This window comes from Ipomoea nil, unplaced genomic scaffold (assembly GCF_001879475.1).
Source record: "Ipomoea nil cultivar Tokyo-kokei standard unplaced genomic scaffold, Asagao_1.1 scaffold2219, whole genome shotgun sequence".
NCBI lineage: Eukaryota > Viridiplantae > Streptophyta > Magnoliopsida > Solanales > Convolvulaceae > Ipomoea > Ipomoea nil.
This window is the reverse complement of record NW_017618647.1, coordinates 1,068,395-1,089,674: the sequence shown is the minus strand read 5'-3', so window position 1 is coordinate 1,089,674 and position 21,280 is coordinate 1,068,395. Positions and strand designations below refer to the sequence as shown.

Below are 21,280 nucleotides of genomic sequence, written 5' to 3'. Positions count from 1 at the left end.
ATTAGAACAATCTAGAGACATTGGCACACAGGCCTCAACAACACTGTCTAAAGATACAGGTGCAAAGCTACCGGCTCTAGACATCGCGCTCGACTACGCATCACCTGAAAGATACAAAGATAAACATCGGGGCGACGCCCGGTCAGCGAAAGATGCTGGTAACCCACCAATACCGTTAAGTATCATAAATAGGTAGATATAAGATATAAAAACCATTTTCGAAACGGAATACATATATATAAGTCAAAAGCCAAGATCAAAAGACAACACAAGACTCACCACTCACAAGGATAACACCGGGAACACATCCCAACCACAAAGGTTAACCACACACAAGGATAAAGACTCACCCAACGGAAACACATGCCAAAACACCACACCACAAGCCTCCGTGACTACACACGTCACGAGAGAAGAGAACTCACCACAACAACGGCTTCACAAGCCCTCGTGACATCACCCATCACGAGTTGATATGCCTTCCTTATGCCCTGTTCCAACCTTATGGCTGCCCCGAACCTTGTACCTTCGGTGCCAACCATTACCTACAGAAAACCCCTGTACAGCCAAGTCCAACCTTATTCCTCCGGGACCGTCGTCCCCCACCTATAACCACCAACGAAAACCCACCAATTCACGGCAACACATGCCCGGATAACACAATGTTATCACCCGAACACGTGGACTCAGCCACAACTCCATGAAATCACGTCACGGCCACCACGAGGACCGCTGCAATACCTTGGTGACTAGCGTCCCATACCACTAATCGTGCAATCCAGGTAGAGCCACACACGCACCACCACTCACACGAAACAAGAAACAGATTGCAAAAGAAGGTATGAAACATACTCAATCAAGAGACAGGTCACCACCCATCGAGAACAACGACGCTAGCATTAGGATAATAACTAGCAAGCTCAACAACGAGGAAACTCAAGATAGTTCCGAGGAACACACAAGACACCACACGGTTCAACGAAACACAATGTTGAACACTTAGCACGATACACAACACCAAAGATCCTACATGGATACCTACCATAAAGCTCTAGACCTACGAAACATCAAGAAGACGCTCAAATAGTTCCACAAAAGAACAACGGGAGGCCAAAATATCAAAGACCGAGACAAACAAATCACGGGGAAAAAATCCCGAACCAAACGCCATCGTGTACCCCGCGGGTGGACCCACGGGTAGTGCCCCACCCGTGGTCCCGCCCGCGGGTTCACTACCCACAAGGCACATGTTCCCCGCGGGTAGGCCGGCGGGTGATGCCCCGCCCGCCTTTCCGCCCGCGGGTACATCCCTGTACAACAACAAATCCCTTCGGGGATTTTCTTCTCCAAACACAAATTCAAGTCCAAAACATGCCAAATCTCACCAAGCACAACAAAATGACTTGAACCAAGGAAAATGCCAAGCAATGGCACAAAGGAATCCTAAACACAAGCTCTAGATATGCAATATCACAAGATAAATGCATAAACTCTCACATTTCATAGCAAAACACAAATAGAAGCTAAGAAATCATATATAGGTAAGCAAAATAGGTTTTGTAGAGCATGGGTTACCTCTTGAAGACCAAAAGACTCTTCTTACACCACAACAAGCTCTCCACTAAGCTCACTAGCCAAACCCACTTCAAGATCAAACCAAAAGATCATAAAGATCCAACCTTTAAGAAAAAGACAACTAAGATGGAACCAAAAAGACTAGACAAGCTTAGACCTTACCCTTCTAGATGCCAAAATAGAGGAAAGATTGAATCTTGGAAGCAAAACTTGGAATCTTGACAAAGGCTTCTTTTGGCTTGAAGAACAAGCTACTCTTGTTTTCTAGAGAGAAGGTAGAGATATTTTCTAGGAAATGTAAGGGAATGAAATGAAGAAGTCTTCTAGGTTTAGGTTACAAAACTAGCTCTTGGTGAAAAGACAAGGATACCCTTACTAACTCTTAGAAAGTGTAAGGAACAAGGGAACTCCTCTCAAAGCACAAGGTACAACACCACTTAAAGATTGACTAGTCAAATACTAGTCCTTGAGTATCAAAAATCAGGATTTTAGGAATCAATTCCTTAAAAGAAATAGAATTAATTACTCAATTAATTCATGGTTTGGAGTATGGATTTTTGGGGTGTCACACTGGATGCGTCAGCGGTGTGTAGGATCGTGATCCGACGTTGAGTTCGTCAACGGTTCTAAAAGGGTTTGTTGCGATCAACTCCCCTCATACCGCGGTATTGAGGTAGGGTGCTGCGGGGCCATGTTAATGCTATACGCATTAACCCTCATGTTCAGGGCATGCGATTGGTCCCGTGGCGCCATCATTGAGTATGTGCTATTAATGATGACTGAATGATGATATGATGAAATCGGAAAGGGAACTGTGACCTTTGATGTGCATTTCTATGATGATATCTCTACTTAACTATCTATTACTGTTAACATGCTTACCTCTACTTGTCGAGTCTATTCCCGGTTTTAAAGGCTAGAGTCTCCTAAGTATATCTTCCTACTTCAAAGTGGTTTTCCTATATCCGTATCTATACATATTGTATTTCAACACGTTACCAGCATCTCTCGCTGAACAGATATATTTGACTTTTAGGCACGGATGAGTAGACACTAGAGCGCGCTAGAGACGTGAAGCGTAGAATAGATAGTTCCCTTTCAGCCTGCGTGCCATATTTATGTATTGACATTATTGAGGATCCTAGTTAGTTTGCCTGTGCACTTGGGTTCTCTAGCCCAGGTGTGGCATAGCACCCCATACTCTTATATTATGTTTCCGGGATTTTATAAGGATTACCTTTATTATATAAGTTTTAAATGTTCTAAAATTCTGGGGTGTTACAGTTGGTATCAGAGCCTAAGTTTGACCCCAGGATAAGACTCTTAAGACCAGACTTTAGGACATTAGACTTGAACTCTAGGTATTCAGGGATATAAGACTCAGGAATCTTAAGACGCGCAGTGAGATTGTGAGCCTACCCACCACCATCACATAACATCCCACCACCCTATCCCTCATTAACTTAAAAGAACTTCTCTTCGCTTATCACACCAAGGTAAGGGAACGACCCTCTAAATCAGTGTAAACATTGGTTCTATAGATCAGCAACATGGCAACGAACAGAAGACAATCAAGGACTCCAGAACCCACCACACACGACCCCCTGGCTCAAACCCTGCAGCAACTCACCCAGGTCGCCCAAGCACTAAGCGACGTAGCCCTCCGCAACAACAGACCACCATCGAACACAAACTTAGAAGTCGCCTGACAAGTCTCGAACCATCGACCACCCACGTTCTCGGGCGAAGAAGATCCCGCCATCCTCGAAGAATGGATACGGACCTTCGACAAAATTCTGGGGTTGGTGGAATGCCCCGAAGAACGCCGCGTGGAGATAACCTCGTTCTACTTCGGACACGAGGCAGATCTTTGTTGGACCCACGAAGGACCTACTTACAGGCAGGAACCAGGATTCAACTGGGAAAACCTGAAAACGCGCCTGCGAGAACGATTCTACCCGGCACACGTGAAAGCTTCGATGCACGAGGAATTCCTCCACCTAAAACAAGGCGCGGCGACCATCACTGAATACCATAAACGATTCCTCGAACTGGCACGCTTCGCGCTAGAATTAGTTCCCACGGAATCAACAAAAATAGAAAGGTTTGTATCGGGCCTCAACTTCGAAGCTCAGAAAGCACTAATAGTAAGCGGGCCCCGCACCCTCAACGAGGCTTACTCCAGTGCTGCCAACCTCTACCGAATCCAGCTACTACAACATGAGGTACAGGATCAGATTCGGAAGAGGAATACCGGAGGTGGTGCACCACCAATGAAGCGAACCAGAACCGACACCAACACCAGGCCAAACAACCCAGCCGGACAAAGAGCACCCCTAAGAAACAACGAAGCCAACGCGGGGGGCTTCCCTTGCCCAAGATGCAACCAAAGCCATAGAGGCAGGGACTGCATGGGGAACCCCTTACGGTGCTTCAACTGTGGAAAAGAGGGACACAAGGCCTTCCACTACTCGCAACCCTCAAGTTCGCGCCCCATAAACATGGGCCAACACGGAGGCACGAACAACCAAGGGAATCGCAGTGCCACCGGAAAGGTATTCGTCATGAGTCGTACGCAAGCCGAACTCGTGAACGAGGACACCCTCAACGAAGAAAACATGACCCCGGAAGACGAGGATCACGCAAACCCACCAGAGGAGAACCAAGAGGACGAATTCTGTTTAGGATAAGCTAAGAAACCCCTGTAACCACCCTCGTAGTTAGAGCTACTTGTTTAGTTTAGCCACTTTCAAATTATTTTAAATAAAATCAAAATATTTTAACCTAAGTAGGAAAGACCAAACAACAAACAACCACAAGAAAAATCAACCAAGTTCCACACCACTAGAAGACAAAAGAAGGAAAAAGACAAAGACTACACAACAAAGAAAAACTAATGTCACCAATGGGAATTGAACTCTAGACCTCCCACTTACAAGTCCAAGCTCCTAACCACTAAGCCATAAGTGTTTCTTAAAACCTTAAGGGAACACTCCCTTCTTAAAACCCTACAAATCCCTAAAACCCCAAAAATCCCCAAATCAAAAACCCTTCTTCTTCCTCACACCCTCCCACTCTCACCCTCACCCCCTCCCTCTTCGCACCCCACTCCAAAGCCGGCGAGCACCCCCCACGAAACCCACCAGCCACACGCCGCCGCCCGTCGACCTCGCACCACCAAACCACCGCCCAGCCGACCGCCCCGCCTTCGCCCGGAGGTCGCCCACGACACGCCCAGCCCCGACCCGCTGCCCAGCACCACCAGCCGCACGCCCAGCCATCGTCACCGTGCGCCACCCCCCCTCTCCTCTCCGTTCGAAACAGGAACGCCACCCAGGCCGAACCCGCCGCCAGAGCCTCGCCGGAATCCCACCGGAAAAGTCACCGGAAAATCTCGCCACCAAGAAACACTTCACAATGCCAAATAAACCCCTCGGAATCTGCACCCCGGAGTGGAGCAATGCCGGCTACACCGTGATCGGAGGTAAAGCCCTTGAACCCGATCAATTCTCTCCGGAATTGGTCGATATGCTTAATCACCAAGGGTTATTGGATACCTATCTCACTACTAAAGCGGATACATACCCCGAACTGGTGAAGGAGTTCTACCAACATTTGGTAGCTATCAAGCGAGGTGATAAAATAGAAATCACCACCAAGGTCCGAGGCAAGGAAATCATACTTTCCGAAGGCCGCTTGGCCAAACTCCTGAAATTAACCACCACAGGAATGTCGAGCTATGACCGAAAAGGGTGGATTGTTACCCAAAATACGGGGTACAAAGACTACCTCGGATACCTACTCGGAAAAGAAAAAGGTTTTACCTCGGCCACACGGCCAAATAGGAAGTGGCTAACCGCAGAACAAAAGATATTGGTTATGATTGCGACTGATAGCCTTTTGCCCACAAATAATAAAAGCAAGGATGTGGGGAGTTTGGAGTGTACTTTTTCCTATCTCTTAAAACACAAGATCAAGTTCAATTTGCCGGCCCTCATGTTGAAACACATGGAGTTTTACAAAACCAGCAACCGACTTAGCCTGCCCTACGGAATGATCCTAAGTTGGATCATGGAGAAAAAGGGGGTGGATTTGAGCCACACTGAGGTCAAGACCGCAAGTGGCATGGTTTTCAATGCTCAAAATCTCCGTCGCAATGATATCTACTACACCGAAGGGGGACAGTACATCACCCTCGAAGAGATTTGCCTTAAACCCGAGGAAGAACGAAGGGAACTGGTAGATCAGTTGGATATCTCCAACAAGAAACTCAAGCGGGCAATGCAAGAATGTGGGGAACCGGGGGAAAATGAGGAACAGGAAGAAGATAGCGAGCCCAATCCACCAGCACAGGCAAGAGGAGACCCAAGGGGCCAAAGTGGAGAAACCCTCAACGAACGCATCCTCGCACAACTCACCCGACAGAACCAGATCATGGACGAGGGATTCTCGTCCCTAATCCGCGCGACACGCGCAATGGATCAAAGGGTGGCTACCATCGAGGCCATGTTGGGCACCCGCGGGGCATCCAGCTCAGGAGCAGGGAACCAAGGTAGACCCGAACCCTCCAAAACTACCACCGCACCAAAGATCCAGTCTGCCCCAATCAAGACAACACGTGGAGCCACATATCCTAACCAGGGGGCCAAAATACGTGACGTCTAGGGGTGAAAGAGTGGACCCATGCACCGGCTTCGGGGACGAAGCCTCTTGTAAGGGGGGGAGAGTGTAACACCCCGTGTTACGACCCCTAACCCTAACAAAGTATTTAATCACTTGCCCTAAAAGGAGAATTAAAAACCCATTAATCAACTAAGAAAAGCCCACCATAGTCCATGGGCCCACATCCCTATAACCAACCCCTTAGTTCTATAAGGAATAGAATTAGCAAGCCCGTAGTGTTTAGACCCCAATTGGGACTCTTAGGAATATATATATATATATATATATATATATATATATAGGGTCATAGGAGGCACCTAGATCTTACACCACAATAATCTCTCACCACACAAGGAGTTCCAAGAATCCCCTTTAGGAGAAATCAAGAAAGAAGAAAGCTTAAAGAAAGACCCTTCATAGCCAAGGAAATTAATTAAGGCTAAGAGGTAACCCATGTCTCAACAAAACCTATTTTCTTAGCTATGATCTCCCTCTTAGGCCTCCCTCTATATTCTCGTGTCTTGATGAATTCTTCTATGATAGTTGTGTTATGATCTTGTTGATTGATAAGATGATTTATATGCCTTCTTGATGATCTTGATGTTGAAAAGAAGTTCTTGATTTTGATATAATGATTCTTGACGAATCTTGATATTTCTTGATGTTAAAGATAAAGTATGTTCTGGATGGTTTGGGCGGGATTAGAGCCCTAGGATGAATTGGGAATTTGCATTGTGATGTTCTTGATTTATATTTGGGTGGGAATTCGCACGTTCAGGTGTTGTTTATGTTTAGAAGTCGTGATAGGATGAGTCGTATGTGATTCTTGCTTTTGATCCGTTATTTGACTACGTGGTGTCGTTTATTACGTTTGAAAGTGTCCAAGCATGGTTTCGGGTTCCACAAAGGTCCCCGGGACGAAATTATGGTAAATGAGTCAGTGGGGGGTAGGTGGGGGGTAGGTGGGGGTAGGGGAACCCGCCACCTACCCGCTGCCCAGAATCACCGTCGGGCAGCGGGTAGCCGCCGGTAGGGCCGTCAATGCGAGCCGGCCCGCCCCATTAGGCCCGCCCCACTGCGGGTTTTTTTTTTCTGTGGGCTTTGGCGGGCTGGCCCGCGAAACCCGCGAGCTGGGAGATACCTAACCCAAGCCCGCCCCACGCAGACTCACGAGCCCCGTGGGCTGGCCCGCGGGCTTTTGCTAAATAAATAAAAATATTTATTTAAATTAAAATTCCTATATATATAATATAATAATAGAAATAAAAGCATTCCAATTTCACACTTCACACCACAATCTATCAATTCACAAATCCACAATCTTAAAATTTTAATACACATCAAAGTCAAACATCATAATAATATAGTGTCTTAAAATCCAAACATAACAAATAACAACAATATTGTCTTCAATTCAATCCACTCTTCAAGTCTTCAAATTATTGTCTAAGTAATGATAGTGACCTCTGAAAACTCGGATGGAACTGGGACAATTTCTTCAACACCATTAACATCGTCATCATCTATACATTAACCATCATTTAAAATAATCAAAAAATAATAACCATAATAATTGAATCATAAGAAAATAAAAAAATTTGAAGTAAAAATCAGATTTACCATGATCGGGGGGTTCAAAACCGCGTATCCAATTGCGAGCACAAAGCAAAGCTTGAACGTTTGAAGGAAGCATACAATTTCGGTATTTGTTCAACACACGACCTCCTATACTAAAAGCTGATTCCGATGCCACAGTAGTGATAGGAATACTTAATATATCGCATGCCATGTAAGATAACTCACCGAAGCGATGCTTATTTTCCTTCCAATAGTTCAAGATATCCATATCAGCAAACATCTTCATGTCCTTCTGCGGTTCATCCAAATACAAATCCAATGCTGATTTTCCATTATCAACATCATCTTGGTTACAATATTGAACAAACTCCTATATCATTTATAAGTATAAAAATATTAAAAAGTGTTTTATAAAAATATATAATAAAAGAAATAAAAGAATGACAAAAATGACATAAAAATAACAACTTACATCAATCATTTCATCACTTGATTCTTCTATTGTTGCATTTTCGCATGGAGGAGTGGTCAAAGTTGAAGAACTAGGAGCCGCGGTCATTGACTTGCTTTTATATGCTTCAAAGAGCATATACAACTTGCTTTTCACATAATCCGACTTTTGCTTGTAAGTATTTTGATCCAATTTTTTGAAGCAAAAATCCAAAAGTTTAAATTTCATTCTTGGATCAAACACCGCTCCCATAGCAAGAATAACACTATATTGTTCCCAATATTTTTGAAACTTTACTCTCATGCTACTAGCCATGTTTCTAAGAACTACATCCTCATTATTCAAATTTCTTTTCAACAAAAGCTCAATTTTCCATACTTGCATGAAGTATAAGTTGGAAGTAGGATAAGTTGAACCCGAAATCAATTTTGTAATTTCATTAAAAGGCATCAAAAATTCACAAATCTTTTCACCCCTAGCCCACTCCTCATTTGAAGGACAATGCTTATAATGACTGTCAAGTAAGTGAAGACTACTAAAAGCACGTCGGTACTTAATAGCACTATCAAGCATCTTATAAGTTGAGTTCCATCTAGTGGGCACATCTGTTGACAAACCAACTTTAAGTTGAAGACCAACTGTCTCAACACATTCTTCAAACACTTTCATCCTCCCCTCCGACCCTTTAACATATTTCACACTATCTCGAATTTTATTCAAAGCATCACCCACCACTTTCAACCCATCTTGCACAATAAGATTCAATATATGTGCAGAACATCTCACATGAAAAAATTCCCCATTACATAACAAATCCTTTTGCAAACATAGTTGTCCTTTCAAGATATTTTGCATAGTATCGTTAGCAGAAGCATTATCCAAAGTAAGAGAAAACAATTTTTTCTCTATTCCCCACTCTTTTAAACATTCTAGAAGCTTCTTAGCTAACTGAACACCAGTATGTGGGGGAGGCATAGCACAAAAGGATAATATTTTATTGTTTAACTTTCAATTACTATCAATATAATGAGCAGTTAAACAAATATATCCCTCAACTGTGCATGCTGTCCAAAGATCAGAAGTCAAACAAATTCTACTAGGAATTCTTTTCAAGTTACTCTTCAGTTTCTCTTTTTCCTTCTCATAAAACTTATAAACATCTGCTACTGCTGTATTCCTACTTATGAATTTGTAATCAGAATTCAAATACTTGTGCAACTCTCTAATTCTCTTATATTCAACAAAAGAATACGGCAAATCATGTTCAATAATGCTCATGTTTATCATTTCACGGACCACATTATGATCAATTTTTTTTGCACGCAACTTTCCTTCATGATCAATTAACACAGAACCCACATCATTATATTTAGGCTTTACTTTACAAGAAGCTAAATGACGGGATAAAGTTGATGTTCCATATTGGTGTGACCCCATCATATAATCTTTATGACAATATTTGCATCTAGCCTTTTGTTTATCACCAATTTCAATTACATCAAAATGATTCCACACATATGAAGTTTGACGTCTTTTCGTACCTCATTTTTGTGATTCTAAATTTTTAGCTTGCTCTGAAGGTTTAGGTGAAACCGGTCTATCCCCCGGCATATTAACTTCACAATCAACATTGATATAAGTGTTTGGAGAACTTTGCTGTTGAGAATCCATCTCCCTGCCATTAAAAAATATTAAAACAATGTTAACACAACATTAAAACAATGTTAACTCAATGAGCTCTATTTAACATGCTAATTTAACATTAACATGCTAATTTAATACAACTCTATTTTAAGTATTTAACAGTGTTGAAACATGTTAATTTAACATTCCTCTATTTGGGCATTCAAAAAAAAAAACATTCCTCTATTTGGGGGTAATTCAATTTCCCTAATCCTAAAGATAATTTGATATCATATAAAAACTTTCAATATAAACTGTAAATTTGAGCCACAACTATTTTGAATATATCTAGAGGCTTGCTTGTAAGCTGTAAGCAATATATAGGAAATTAACTTCAACCCTTAACTATTATATGCGAAAAAATTAAATATTAGCTAGAACTAGAAGTGTTCAATTTTTATTTGAATTATAAACTTTTCTATGCTTTAAAAAATTATCAAACAAATCCAACTACAATTTGTTTCTTCACAGCTAAAGGTAGAGTAAAGACAGAGGAATCTAAAAATGAATCAAGTGAAAACTCTTCTTTATCCTATTGTAGTTTTCAAATGTAGTAGCACAACTTAAAACCATACACACTCGGAAAGAATCAACACACTGTCAACAGAAATTTTCAGAACATTCATGTTAAAATACCTACTGAAATAAATTTCTCTTAATTTGAAATAGCAATCAAACAAAAATTAGGTAGCATACTTATAAGTTACAAAGACAGAAAGACTATATATAATGGAGTACTGGACAAATCCTAGGACAACTTACCCGAAACTCGAAGACTGACTCGGAGAAGAAGAAGAAATCAAATTAGTGGTGGACGGTGGCGATCGGCGGTGGACGGTGGCGATCGGCGAGGACGGACGGTGGCGACCGACGAGGACGGACGGTCGGCCGGTGATGGGTGAACGGCAGTGGGCGGTGTTTAGTTTCTGGCCTCTGGCTTCGCGAATCGCAAGGAAGAGATGTGAGATTGTGAGGTGTAAGTCTCTTTGTTTAATTAGAAATTATAGAATATATAAGGCTGTAAGGGGCGTAGGGACGGTAGGGTATGGATTGGTTTAGTCTGATTTCTACTCAAAAAAGAATTAAAAGGTTTTTTTTTTTTTTTTTTTTTTTAGGCTTGGCCCGCGGGTCGACCCGCACGGGTTTGCCCGCGCGGGCCGCGGGTCGAACCCGTTAGGCCCGCATTTTTGCGGGCCAGTTTTTTAAAGGCCCTAACCAGCCCCGTAGTGGGGCGGGTGCGGGCCAACTCGCGGGTTTTAGCCCACTTTGACAGCCCTAGCCGCCGGGCAGTCGCCTGCCCGCCGGCAAACTACTGCCGGAACAGTGAATTCCGGCGGGCAGCCGGCGGGTGACCCCCACCCACCGGCTACCCACTGGCCCTTACCCCACCCCGGGTCTCCGGCTTCCCCGTTTGATGTTCCCCATCCCCCACGGTATCCCAACGGACCCCGTTTGTCGTGCTCGAGTCTAGTTTGATATTCCGGGTACCATTCGTAGGTTAAATGAGTCTTAGGAATTGCATGCTAGTTGAATCGGTAACCCGTTGGCTTAGGTGGAAGTTGTATGAACCCTTAGGACTATTCTTAGTATGTGAATGATCACACATAAGACTATTTATATGTCTCTCCCCTCCCAATGTGTTATTACGTGCTCCTATGTATTATGTGTTGCATGATCCCCCATTTTGGTTATAGGCCAATTGGGTGGTTCCCGGGCTAAGGTTCGGAAGTCGGTTGAAGACCGAATGGATATTTCCCAGACTAAGGTTCGGAAGTCGGTTGAAGACCGAATGGATTGATCCCGGACTAAAGGTTCGGAAGTGGCTGAAGGCCAATGAATTGTCCTGGGTTAAGACTCAGAAGTGGCTGAGGCCAAATTAATTTACTTCTTGGACTACAGGTCCAACTATGGGCCTCGGTGCTACGACCCAGCGGACCTGAACGCGCCAGGACGGTGTGTAGGGCCAATAAGCCGAGGAAGGCTGTAGTCCACCGACCTGAGTAATCAGGCGGTGTGTAGGGCTACGGCTGGCTGCGATCCACCGAACGATGGGACAGCGGTGTGTAGGGCCATAGTCTCCGAGGATCTTCGCCCACCTACTGAGTACAGCTCAGGGGTAAGCCGGGCTTAGATCCGCTATGGTCCACCGACTGTGCGCATCGACGGTGTGTAGGGTCATTTGTCCCCCCTTGTGAAGGGGATCACGGTCCACCGACTGGGTGCGTCAGCGGTGTGTAGGATCGTGATCCGACGTTGAGTTCGTCAACGGTTCTAAAAGGGTTGGTTGCGATCAACTCCCCTCATATCGCGGTATTGAGGTAGGGTGCTGCGGGGCCGTGTTAATGCTATACGCATTAACCCTCATGTTCAGGGCATGCAATTGGTCCCGTGGCGCCATCATTGAGTATGTGCTATGAATGATGATTGAATGATGATATGATGAAATCGGAAAGGGAACTGTGACCTTTGATGTGCATTTCTATGATGATATCTCTACTTAACTATCTATTACTGTTAACATGCTTACCTCTACTTGTCAAGTCTATTCCCGGTTTTAAAGGCTAGAGTCTCCTAAGTATATCTTCCTACTTCAAAGTGGTTTTCCTATATCCGTATCTATACATATTGTATTTCAACACGTTGGAGTGGGTTACCAGCATCTCTCGCTGAACAAATATATTTGGCTTTCAGGCACAGATGAGTAGACACCGGAGCGCGCTAGAGACGTGAAGCGTAGAGTAGATAGTTCCCTTTCGGCCTGCGTGCCATATTTATGTATTGACATTATTGAGGATCCTAGTTAGTTTGCCTGTGCACTTGGGTTCTCTAGCCCAGGTGTGGCATAGCACCCCATACTCTTATATTATGTTTCCGGGATTTTATAAGGATTACCTTTATTATATAAGTTTTAAATGTTCTAAAATTCTGGGGTGTTACAGTCCATACAAGGTCTCTTCACAACAAGACATCAACACAAAGCCAAACAAATAGATCAAAACATACTTAACACAAATAAATGAGATCCAATCCACTACTAGAATTCTAGCCAATCATTGTAAAACTCAAGATCAAGCAATGGCAAATAGGTAAAACAAGATATTATCAAGAGGAGAACAATAATAGTTTTTACCCAAATCCAAGCTAAATCTCTTCAATAGATGATAGGGAATGAAGATCCAAGCTACAAGCTCTCTAAACCTTCAAATCTCATTTACATATTAATTGGATCTTGGCTAAAACCCTAGAAAGAAACGAAAGGAAGAAAACTAAGCCTAACCTAAAGCTTCTCTCTAAAATCTTCTCTCTAAAATTGTAGAACTAGAATTGGACTCCTTACCAAATGCTGATTTTTTCCCTTAAATATCCCAATCTGGTTCGCATTTCTATTCACGCACGGCCTCACGCCGTGAGGCTAGCGTGAATGGGATATAAATCCCTTTGTGTTGAGATCTTTGTCCACCGCTTTAAATCATCATTCACGCCGTCCTCACGCCGTGAGGAGGGGCGTGAATGGGAAGTAATTCCCATTCCGTCCCTCTTCTCGTGCATAGTCCCGGCGTGTCCAGTCCTTGTTCGCGCGCTTGTCTCGGCTTTGCTTATCTTCGCCTTTTTACCATGTTTCCTATCCATAAACACCTGAGAATGAATAAAATGTAGTCGGAAAGGTATTTATGTGCTAAGCTCGTACTTTTATGATATTTTGCTCTAAAAACACGACTTCTAAGTTAAAACTAGTGCACAATTCCTTAGAAAAACTACTGGAAACCTAGTATATTTTGAGACTTATCATCAACCAACTAACTTATTCAAAATATTAGTAATTTAAACATAAATATAAATTTTATATAGTATTTAATGTTATATATGCATATATACATATATATATATATATATATATAGAAAGGGGTGGAGTAGGGGCAGCTGTCCCCATTGTCATCATACTAGCTCCGTCCTTGGGCACTAATTTTAATTTAATTCCAGTTCCAAGGTCTCTCTCTAACAAGAACTTTATATCAAGACAACAAAGAAGATTTTGCAGAAATTTGCAAAAAACTAATATGTTTTTCTGTTGTTATGTTTAAGTATCTTGGCTCATGAATATTGTTTGTTTTGGTATGAAATTAATGTTTATTATTTTCTATCTATTGTTTCAGTTTGATACCAAACTGAAAATAGTTGTTTTATATGGCTAATATACCCGAACATTGCAAGAGTTGTTGTTGAGATATAAAAGCGAAGAGCAAAATGCCCCAAGTATGTATTGTGAGTTCATGAAGCGAATAGCAAGTTGCCCTAAAATACTGTTAGTTCTAATTAGGGGTGTCAATCTTAGTTCGAATCCGATAAGCTGGCCCAATAAAATTGAAAATTTTAAGAATTTGACCAAAATCGTTTAACTCTATAAGCTCGAAACTAATACGGCTTGTGGCCCAGAAACAAGCTAGATACAAGAGATATTTCCATAGGCAATACCAGTACTTGGAAGAAATCTAACCCGAGTACTGGCATTATCTCACGACGGTGGTGCACATGTTTGGTATTTTGACAACAAATAGCTTTGAATATTTTAGTAATACACTAATGAGTTTTTGAATGTTACATGTTACTGCTATCGTCCGACTTACTTTACACAAATTAGTGACTATGTTTGTTGACATGTGTTCTACTGTTGAGTTAATGTAACAAACTAGATTACGTTGGGCAACCAATATTCATAAGGATATGTCCGTCCGGGAACAATACAAGTACAATGCAACTATTCGCCGATATAACGATCATAGAGGGATATATGAGGTTGCAATTGAATCAACTTCCACTTCTTTGGACCAACTATGTTATGTTCAACTAAATTTGAGCAACCGGACATGTAGTTGTGGTCGTTGGGCTATAGATGGTTTTCGTTGTGCACACGTCATTACCACAAGCAATTATAGAAGCATTGTCACATGCCACTTTATGCTACAAGTCTTCTCGTTACAATATTACAGTCTGTGTTACGAGGAGAGTTCAATCCATTGTTGGAATGAAGAAGTTTAGATGACTACAACGTTGTGCCTGCCACCCTCTATGCAGCGAAAAGCTCATAGAGGTCAACAACATAGAAGTCAATTTCTTAATGAAATGGAGTTTGGTAGTCCTCGTCGTTGATGATCCATTGCTCATTTGGTAATATACTTGTACTAATGACACGTTTACAATATAAAATTTCATCGCACTACAAATAAGTAACTAAATAAATAAATACTTAATAAAAAATATTTAAAAATATGTTATTACTATAATGCATGTCACCACAATATTTTATCTGTTATTAACTAATATTTAATAAAAGGGAAAAATCGCACTTTTCGTCCCTAAGTTATAGGGTAATTGTAGAATTCGTCCCTGAGTGTTGGTTATGTTCACTTTTCGTCCCTAAGTTATCATTGACGTTGCACTTTTCGTCCATGAGTTATAGAGTAATGTAGAATTCGTCCCTTGGTGTTGGTCATGCTCACTTTTCGTCCCTAAGTTATCATTGGCTTTGCACTTTTCATCACTGAGTTATACTAAAATTCCAAATTGCGTACCTAATCACTATTACATAAATGGTATACTACGTCACTTAATAGACGGGGGTTTTTTAAATAACCACCATCTAATATAATTTGTTATACTACGTCACTTAATAGACGACGATTTTTAAATAACCGCCGTATATACCTTAATTAATGTTTTACGTCATACACTTTAAATAACCACCGGCGGTTTTTTTTATACATACATGGCGGTTTTCAAAGTGTCGTGCGTGTAAGTGATTGCCATTGTAAATATACACTTTCTATGGCAGTTTTGGAAACCACCCTATATGTTAACTATGTACGGCGGGGGTAAAACAATCGCCGTGTATGTGAACTATATACGCTAGTTATTTAAACAATCGTCGTCTATTAAGTTGTATAACACAATATATTAGACGGCAGTTATTTAAAAAACCGCCATATATTTAGTGACGTAGTATACCATTTATATAGTAGTGATTAGGGACGAAATTTGCAATTTTAGTATAACTCAGGGGACGAAAAGTGCAACGTCAATAATAACTTAGGGACGAAAAGTGAACATGACCAACACTTAGGGCCGAATCCTACAATTACCTTATAACTCAGGGACGAAAAGTGCAATGCCAATGATAACTTAGAGACGAAAAGTGAGCATGACCAACACTTGGGATGAATTCTACAATTACCCTATAACATACACTTAATAAAAATTAAACAATCCAATGTAGGAATTTGTGTTGTTGTATTCCTCCTTCGTAACTTAAAAATTAAAGTTGAAAAGAAGAAAATTTCAGCCACCCATTATTTTGTTAAGAATTAGTCCTGTTAGTTTTTATTCATTTTTATTTATATTTGTTTGTTTTTACTTTTTGCCTAGTCTTGGGGAAACAGGTGTAACTGTTCCTCCTTTTGTGGCATTATATGCTATTTAAAGCTCTGTGTAAACTTTGAATAAACACACAACTTCAGATTCTCACATGGTATCACAGCCATAATCTCTAACAAGAATTCCCCCCCCCCCCCCCTCCCTTTTTCTTTTCCAGTCATGGCAGCTACCAATCCCCCAGCCATTGTTCATATTCATGCCCCAACCCATCTACCCATCAAACTAACATCTTCGAACTTCCGTATCTGGAAGAAACAGGTTGAATCCACTCTCATCAGCCGGGACCTTCTAGGCTATATCACATGCATCACTAAAGCTCCGGGTCAGTATTCTGACGAGGCCCGCACCGCACTCAATCCCGCTTACACAACGTGGTTCAAGAAAGATCAAATAATCCTTAGTGCCATCCTCGGTAGTCTGTCAGATGTCCTACAACCGATCATTTCCTTCGCTACCTCTGCCCATGATGCATGGACTCGTTTGTCCGTTAGTTGTGCCGCCGCATCGCGGAGTCGAATTGTTTCGCTTAAAGCTAAGCTTGCCAAGAATCCTAGAGCAAATGGACCATTGATGCCTATATGAGGGATATGCGCTCAATTTCCGATGATTTAGCTCTAGCCAAAAGCCCGGTTTCGGAGGAGGACCTCGTTGTCCACATATTCACCCAGCTCGGTGATGAATACAACTCTATAGTGGCGGCCCTTCATGTCCAAACCGATGCAATTTCGTTTGGGGAACTACATGACGTTCTCACCGACTACGAACATCTGATGTAGGATAATGAGGCTGCCTCCCGTGTCTATATGCCCACGGCCAATGTTACTCAAAGCGATACACTAATACTCAGTCTCAAGGGCCTGCCAGGCATGGGAGAGATGGCTCGAGCTTCTCCAACGAGCGTCAATCACGGAATTTCAGTAACTGGCAAGCCAGGTACTGCAATTACTGTGATTATCTCGGCCATGACACCAAGTACTGTCGAAAGTTAGCCAAGTTCCTGAAGGAGAATGGTGTACCTGTGCTCGAGCCGCAAAACACTTCGCGCCCACCACCTTCAGTTCACGCTATTTCTACTGCCCACACACCTACTCAGTCGTGGCTCATGGACTTAGGGGCTTCCCACCACACTGTGAAATACGCCTTGTCCCTTCACACTCTGAACGACTACACAGGACCTGATGAAGTGATGTTGGGTGATGGTAAGTCCCTTCGCATATGTCACACTAGGTCAATTACATTATCGTCTAAGAGTCGGTCCCTTCATTTATCTGACGTGTTATGTGTCCCAAGTCTACAAAAGAACCTTGTTTCGGTTTCTAAATTGTGTTGTACTAACTCGGCGTCGGTTGAATTCTTCGACATGTACTTCGTTGTTAAGGATCAGTCATCGGGAATTCCTCTCATGCAGGGTCCAGTCGTGAATGATGTTTACACCCTTCCTGTCCGGCTGTAACACCCCTGATTTTCAAGACATTTAAAACTTAATAATAAAGGTAACATCTCATTAAATCCCAAAACGTAACATAAGTGTACGGGGTGCTTTGCCACACCTGGGCTAGAGAACCCAGGTGCACAGGCTGTCTAACTACTATCCTCTGAAATATAAATGCATAATATGGCACGCAGGCCGAAAGGGAAACTATACTACTTCCACCTAGGTCAACGGGATACCAATTCAACTAGCATGCAATATAATAGACTCATAAACCTACGAACGGTACCCGAAATATCAAACTATACATAGGCACGACAACGGGGTCCGTTGGGACACCACGGGGATCGGGGAAACATCAAACGGGGAAGCCGGGGTCCCGAGGGGGGGGGGGATTTCCAGCGGGTAGCCGGTGGGTGGGGGGTCCACCCGCCGGTAACACTGTTCCGGGCAGCGGGTGCCCGGCGGGCAGCTGCCCGCCCGCCGGCTGCCCGCTGCCGGAGCTGCCCGAATTGCCGCAGGTAGGTGGCGGGTCCCCTACCCCCCACCTACCCCCCACTGACTCTTTTCACCACTTTTCGTCCCGAGAACCATTGTGGAACCCGAAACCATGCTTAGACACTTTCCAACGTAATCAACGACAACACATAGACAATTAACGGATCAAATACGGTAAACGAATGGCACATAACCTATCCTGCTTTTCTAATCATAATCAACACCCAAACATGCGAATTCCCCACCCGATAATCCAAGAATAATATCATACGATACAACCTAGGGTTCTAATCACTTTTATATCAACAAGAATACAATTCATCTTCTAATTGCAAGATTCGGTAGGGACAACACATAATCATCAAGGATACCAATTAATCATCAAAACATCATAATCATCAAGAACAACACATAATCATCAAAACCCCAATTAATCATCAAGAACATCATAATTATCAAGAAACTCCCAATATCAAGATTATCGAGGTTCCTCATGGAATCATTATATCGACATCAATAATAATCATCATCAATCGCCATTTACAACAATATGGGGGAAACCCTAAGGGGAAATCATAGCTATGAAAATAGGTTTTGTTGAGACATGGGTTACCTCTTAGCCTTAATTAATTCCTTGGCTATGAAGGATCTTTCTTTAAGCTTTCTTGCTTTCTTGATTTCTTCTAAGGGAATTCTTGGAGCTCTCCTGGGGTGACGGGGCGTCTAGGCGTGTGGGGGGTTCCGGGTGTCTCCTAAGTTCCCTATTTATATATTTAAGACTCCTAATTAGGGCCTGAATGGTATGGGTTTACTAATTCTATTCCTTATAGGCTTAAGCCTCTAATTTAGGCAAGGGTCCACGGTTCACGGTGGACCCTATTAATTAATTAAAGGGGAACTTAACATAATTAATCGTATTTAATTATTATTAGCGGGATTAATTAACTAATTAATCCAGGATTAAAGGCCGTAACACGGGGTGTTACACTCTCCCCCCCCTTACAAGGGGCTTCATCCCCGAAGCCCGGTGTCATAGTCCACCCTTTCACCCCTAGACATCCCGTAGTTTGGCCTCCTGGGTAGGGGTGTGGCCCTACGTTTGTCTTAGTTTGGGGTAGGCTGTACTTTTGGTGGCATTGTGATAAAGAAGTTATGGGTGTACCTCGGTTTCCTGCGCTGGAACTGGGCGCCCCACGAGTGCCCAAGGCGGCCTCGATCGCTGCCACCCTCTGATCGAGTGCGCGTGTGGTGCGAATCAAGGATGAGAACCCTTCTTCCATGATTTGGTTTTGCCGGTTGAGCTGTGCGAGAATGCGCTCATTGACCGAGCTCTCGTTTTGATCCCTCGGGTCCCTTCCGGATCGTGGTTGCACTGTCGGGTCGGGCCCGTCATCCTCCTCCTGTTCCTCATTTTCTTCCGTGCCTCCGCAATCTTGCATGGCCCGCTTGAGCTTTTTGTTGGAGATGTCCAATCGATCAACCAATTCTCTACGTTCCACCTCGAGTTTTTGGCAAATTTCTTCGAGGGTGAGATAGTGTCCTCCCTCGGTGTAGTAGATGTCGTTGCGGCGGAGGTTTTGGGCATTGAAAACCATGCCATTGGCGGTCTTGACTTCGGTGTGGCTTAGGTCTACCCCCTTCTTCTCCATGATCCAACTTAGGATCATCCCGTAAGGTAGGCTAAGCCGGTTGCTTGTTTTGCAGAACTCTATGTGCTTTAGCATGAGTGCCGGCAGGTTGAACTTGATTTTATGTTTTAGGAGATACGCAAAGGTGCACTCCAAGCTCCCTACATCCTTGCTCTTGTTATTGGTGGGTAAGAGGCTATCGGTTATCACCATAACCAATATCTTTTGCTCCGCCGATAGCCACTTCCGGTTGGGTCGAGTAGCCGAGGTGAACCCGTCCTCTTTCCCGAGTAAGTACCCGAGATAGTCCTTGTATCCCGTAGTTTGAGTATCAATCCACCCCTTTCGGTCATAGTTAGACACACCCGTGGTGGTCAATTTCAAGAGCTTGGCCAACCGGCCTTCGGAAAGCACAATTTCCTTGCCACGGACCTTGGTGGTCACTTCTACTTTGTCGCCCCGTTTGGTGGCCACAAGGTGTTGATAGAATTCCTTCACCAATTCGGGGTACGTATCCCCTTTGATGGTGAGGTATGTATCTAGAAGGCCTTGGTATTTAAGCATATCAACCAATTCCGGAGAAAATTGGTCGGGTTCAAGTGCTTTACCTCCGATTACGGTGTAATCGGCGTTGTTCCACTCCGGGGTGCGGATTCCGAGGGGTTTCTTTTGCATCGTAATACTCGTTTGACGGGCGTGTCTGCCGGCGATCTTTTCGGTGAGGCGGTACAATTTTCGGCGGGTTTTTCGGCGAGGCGGCGCGGTTCTCCGGCGAGTTCTCCGGTGAGGCGGCGGCGGGACTTCGGCGTATCCTTCGCTCGCGAGGCCGACGCCGGTGAGGTGGGGACCGATTCTGGTGCGGTGGGGGTGCGGTGGCGCTGTGGGGTCGGCTGGGCAGCGGGTTGTAGCCGGGCGGCGCTCGGGTGGACGGCGGGTGATCTCCGGCGGCTTGGTCTGGACGGCGGCGAGGCGGGGCGGCGTCGCCGGGGAGTGGCCAGGCAGTGGCGGCGTCCGTTCGGTGGTGATGGGAGGTGGCTGCTATGGTGGGGCAGTGGGGTGTGCGAGGGGGAGGAGAAGAGGGTGTGGGGAGGAAGAAGGAGAAGAAAAAGAAGAAGAAGAGGAAGAAGGGTTTTTGATTTGGGGATTTTGTGGTTTTTAGGGATTTGGAGGGGTTTTAACAAGGGAGTATCCCCTTGAAGTTTCAAGAAACATTCATGGGGTAGTGGTTAAGGCTTTAACTTGTAGATGAGAGGTCTAAGGTTCCATTCTTAATGGTAACATTAGGCATTCCTTGATGAGGTGATTTTTGTCCTTTTCCCTGTTTCGTCTTTTAGTGAGGAAGGG

At 43.6% G+C, this 21,280-nt stretch overlaps 1 protein-coding gene and 1 long non-coding RNA gene across 2 annotated transcripts; one reads left to right on the top strand and one right to left on the bottom strand.

The window, feature by feature from the left end:
- Window positions 1-3,554: 3,554 nt before the first annotated feature.
- Window positions 3,555-4,265, top strand: LOC109150220. The gene has a single exon (XM_019298136.1). The coding sequence runs from the start codon at window positions 3,555-3,557 to the stop codon at window positions 4,263-4,265; it is 711 nt and encodes a 236-aa protein (XP_019153681.1).
- Window positions 4,266-9,101: 4,836 nt separating this feature from the next.
- LOC109150227 lies at window positions 9,102-18,459 on the bottom strand. Its single transcript, XR_002049104.1, has 3 exons — window positions 18,450-18,459; window positions 14,767-14,768; window positions 9,102-9,371 (listed from the first exon to the last, which is right to left on the bottom strand). It is a non-coding gene; the product is annotated as an uncharacterized LOC109150227 (long non-coding RNA).
- Between the last annotated feature and the right edge of the window lie 2,821 nt (window positions 18,460-21,280).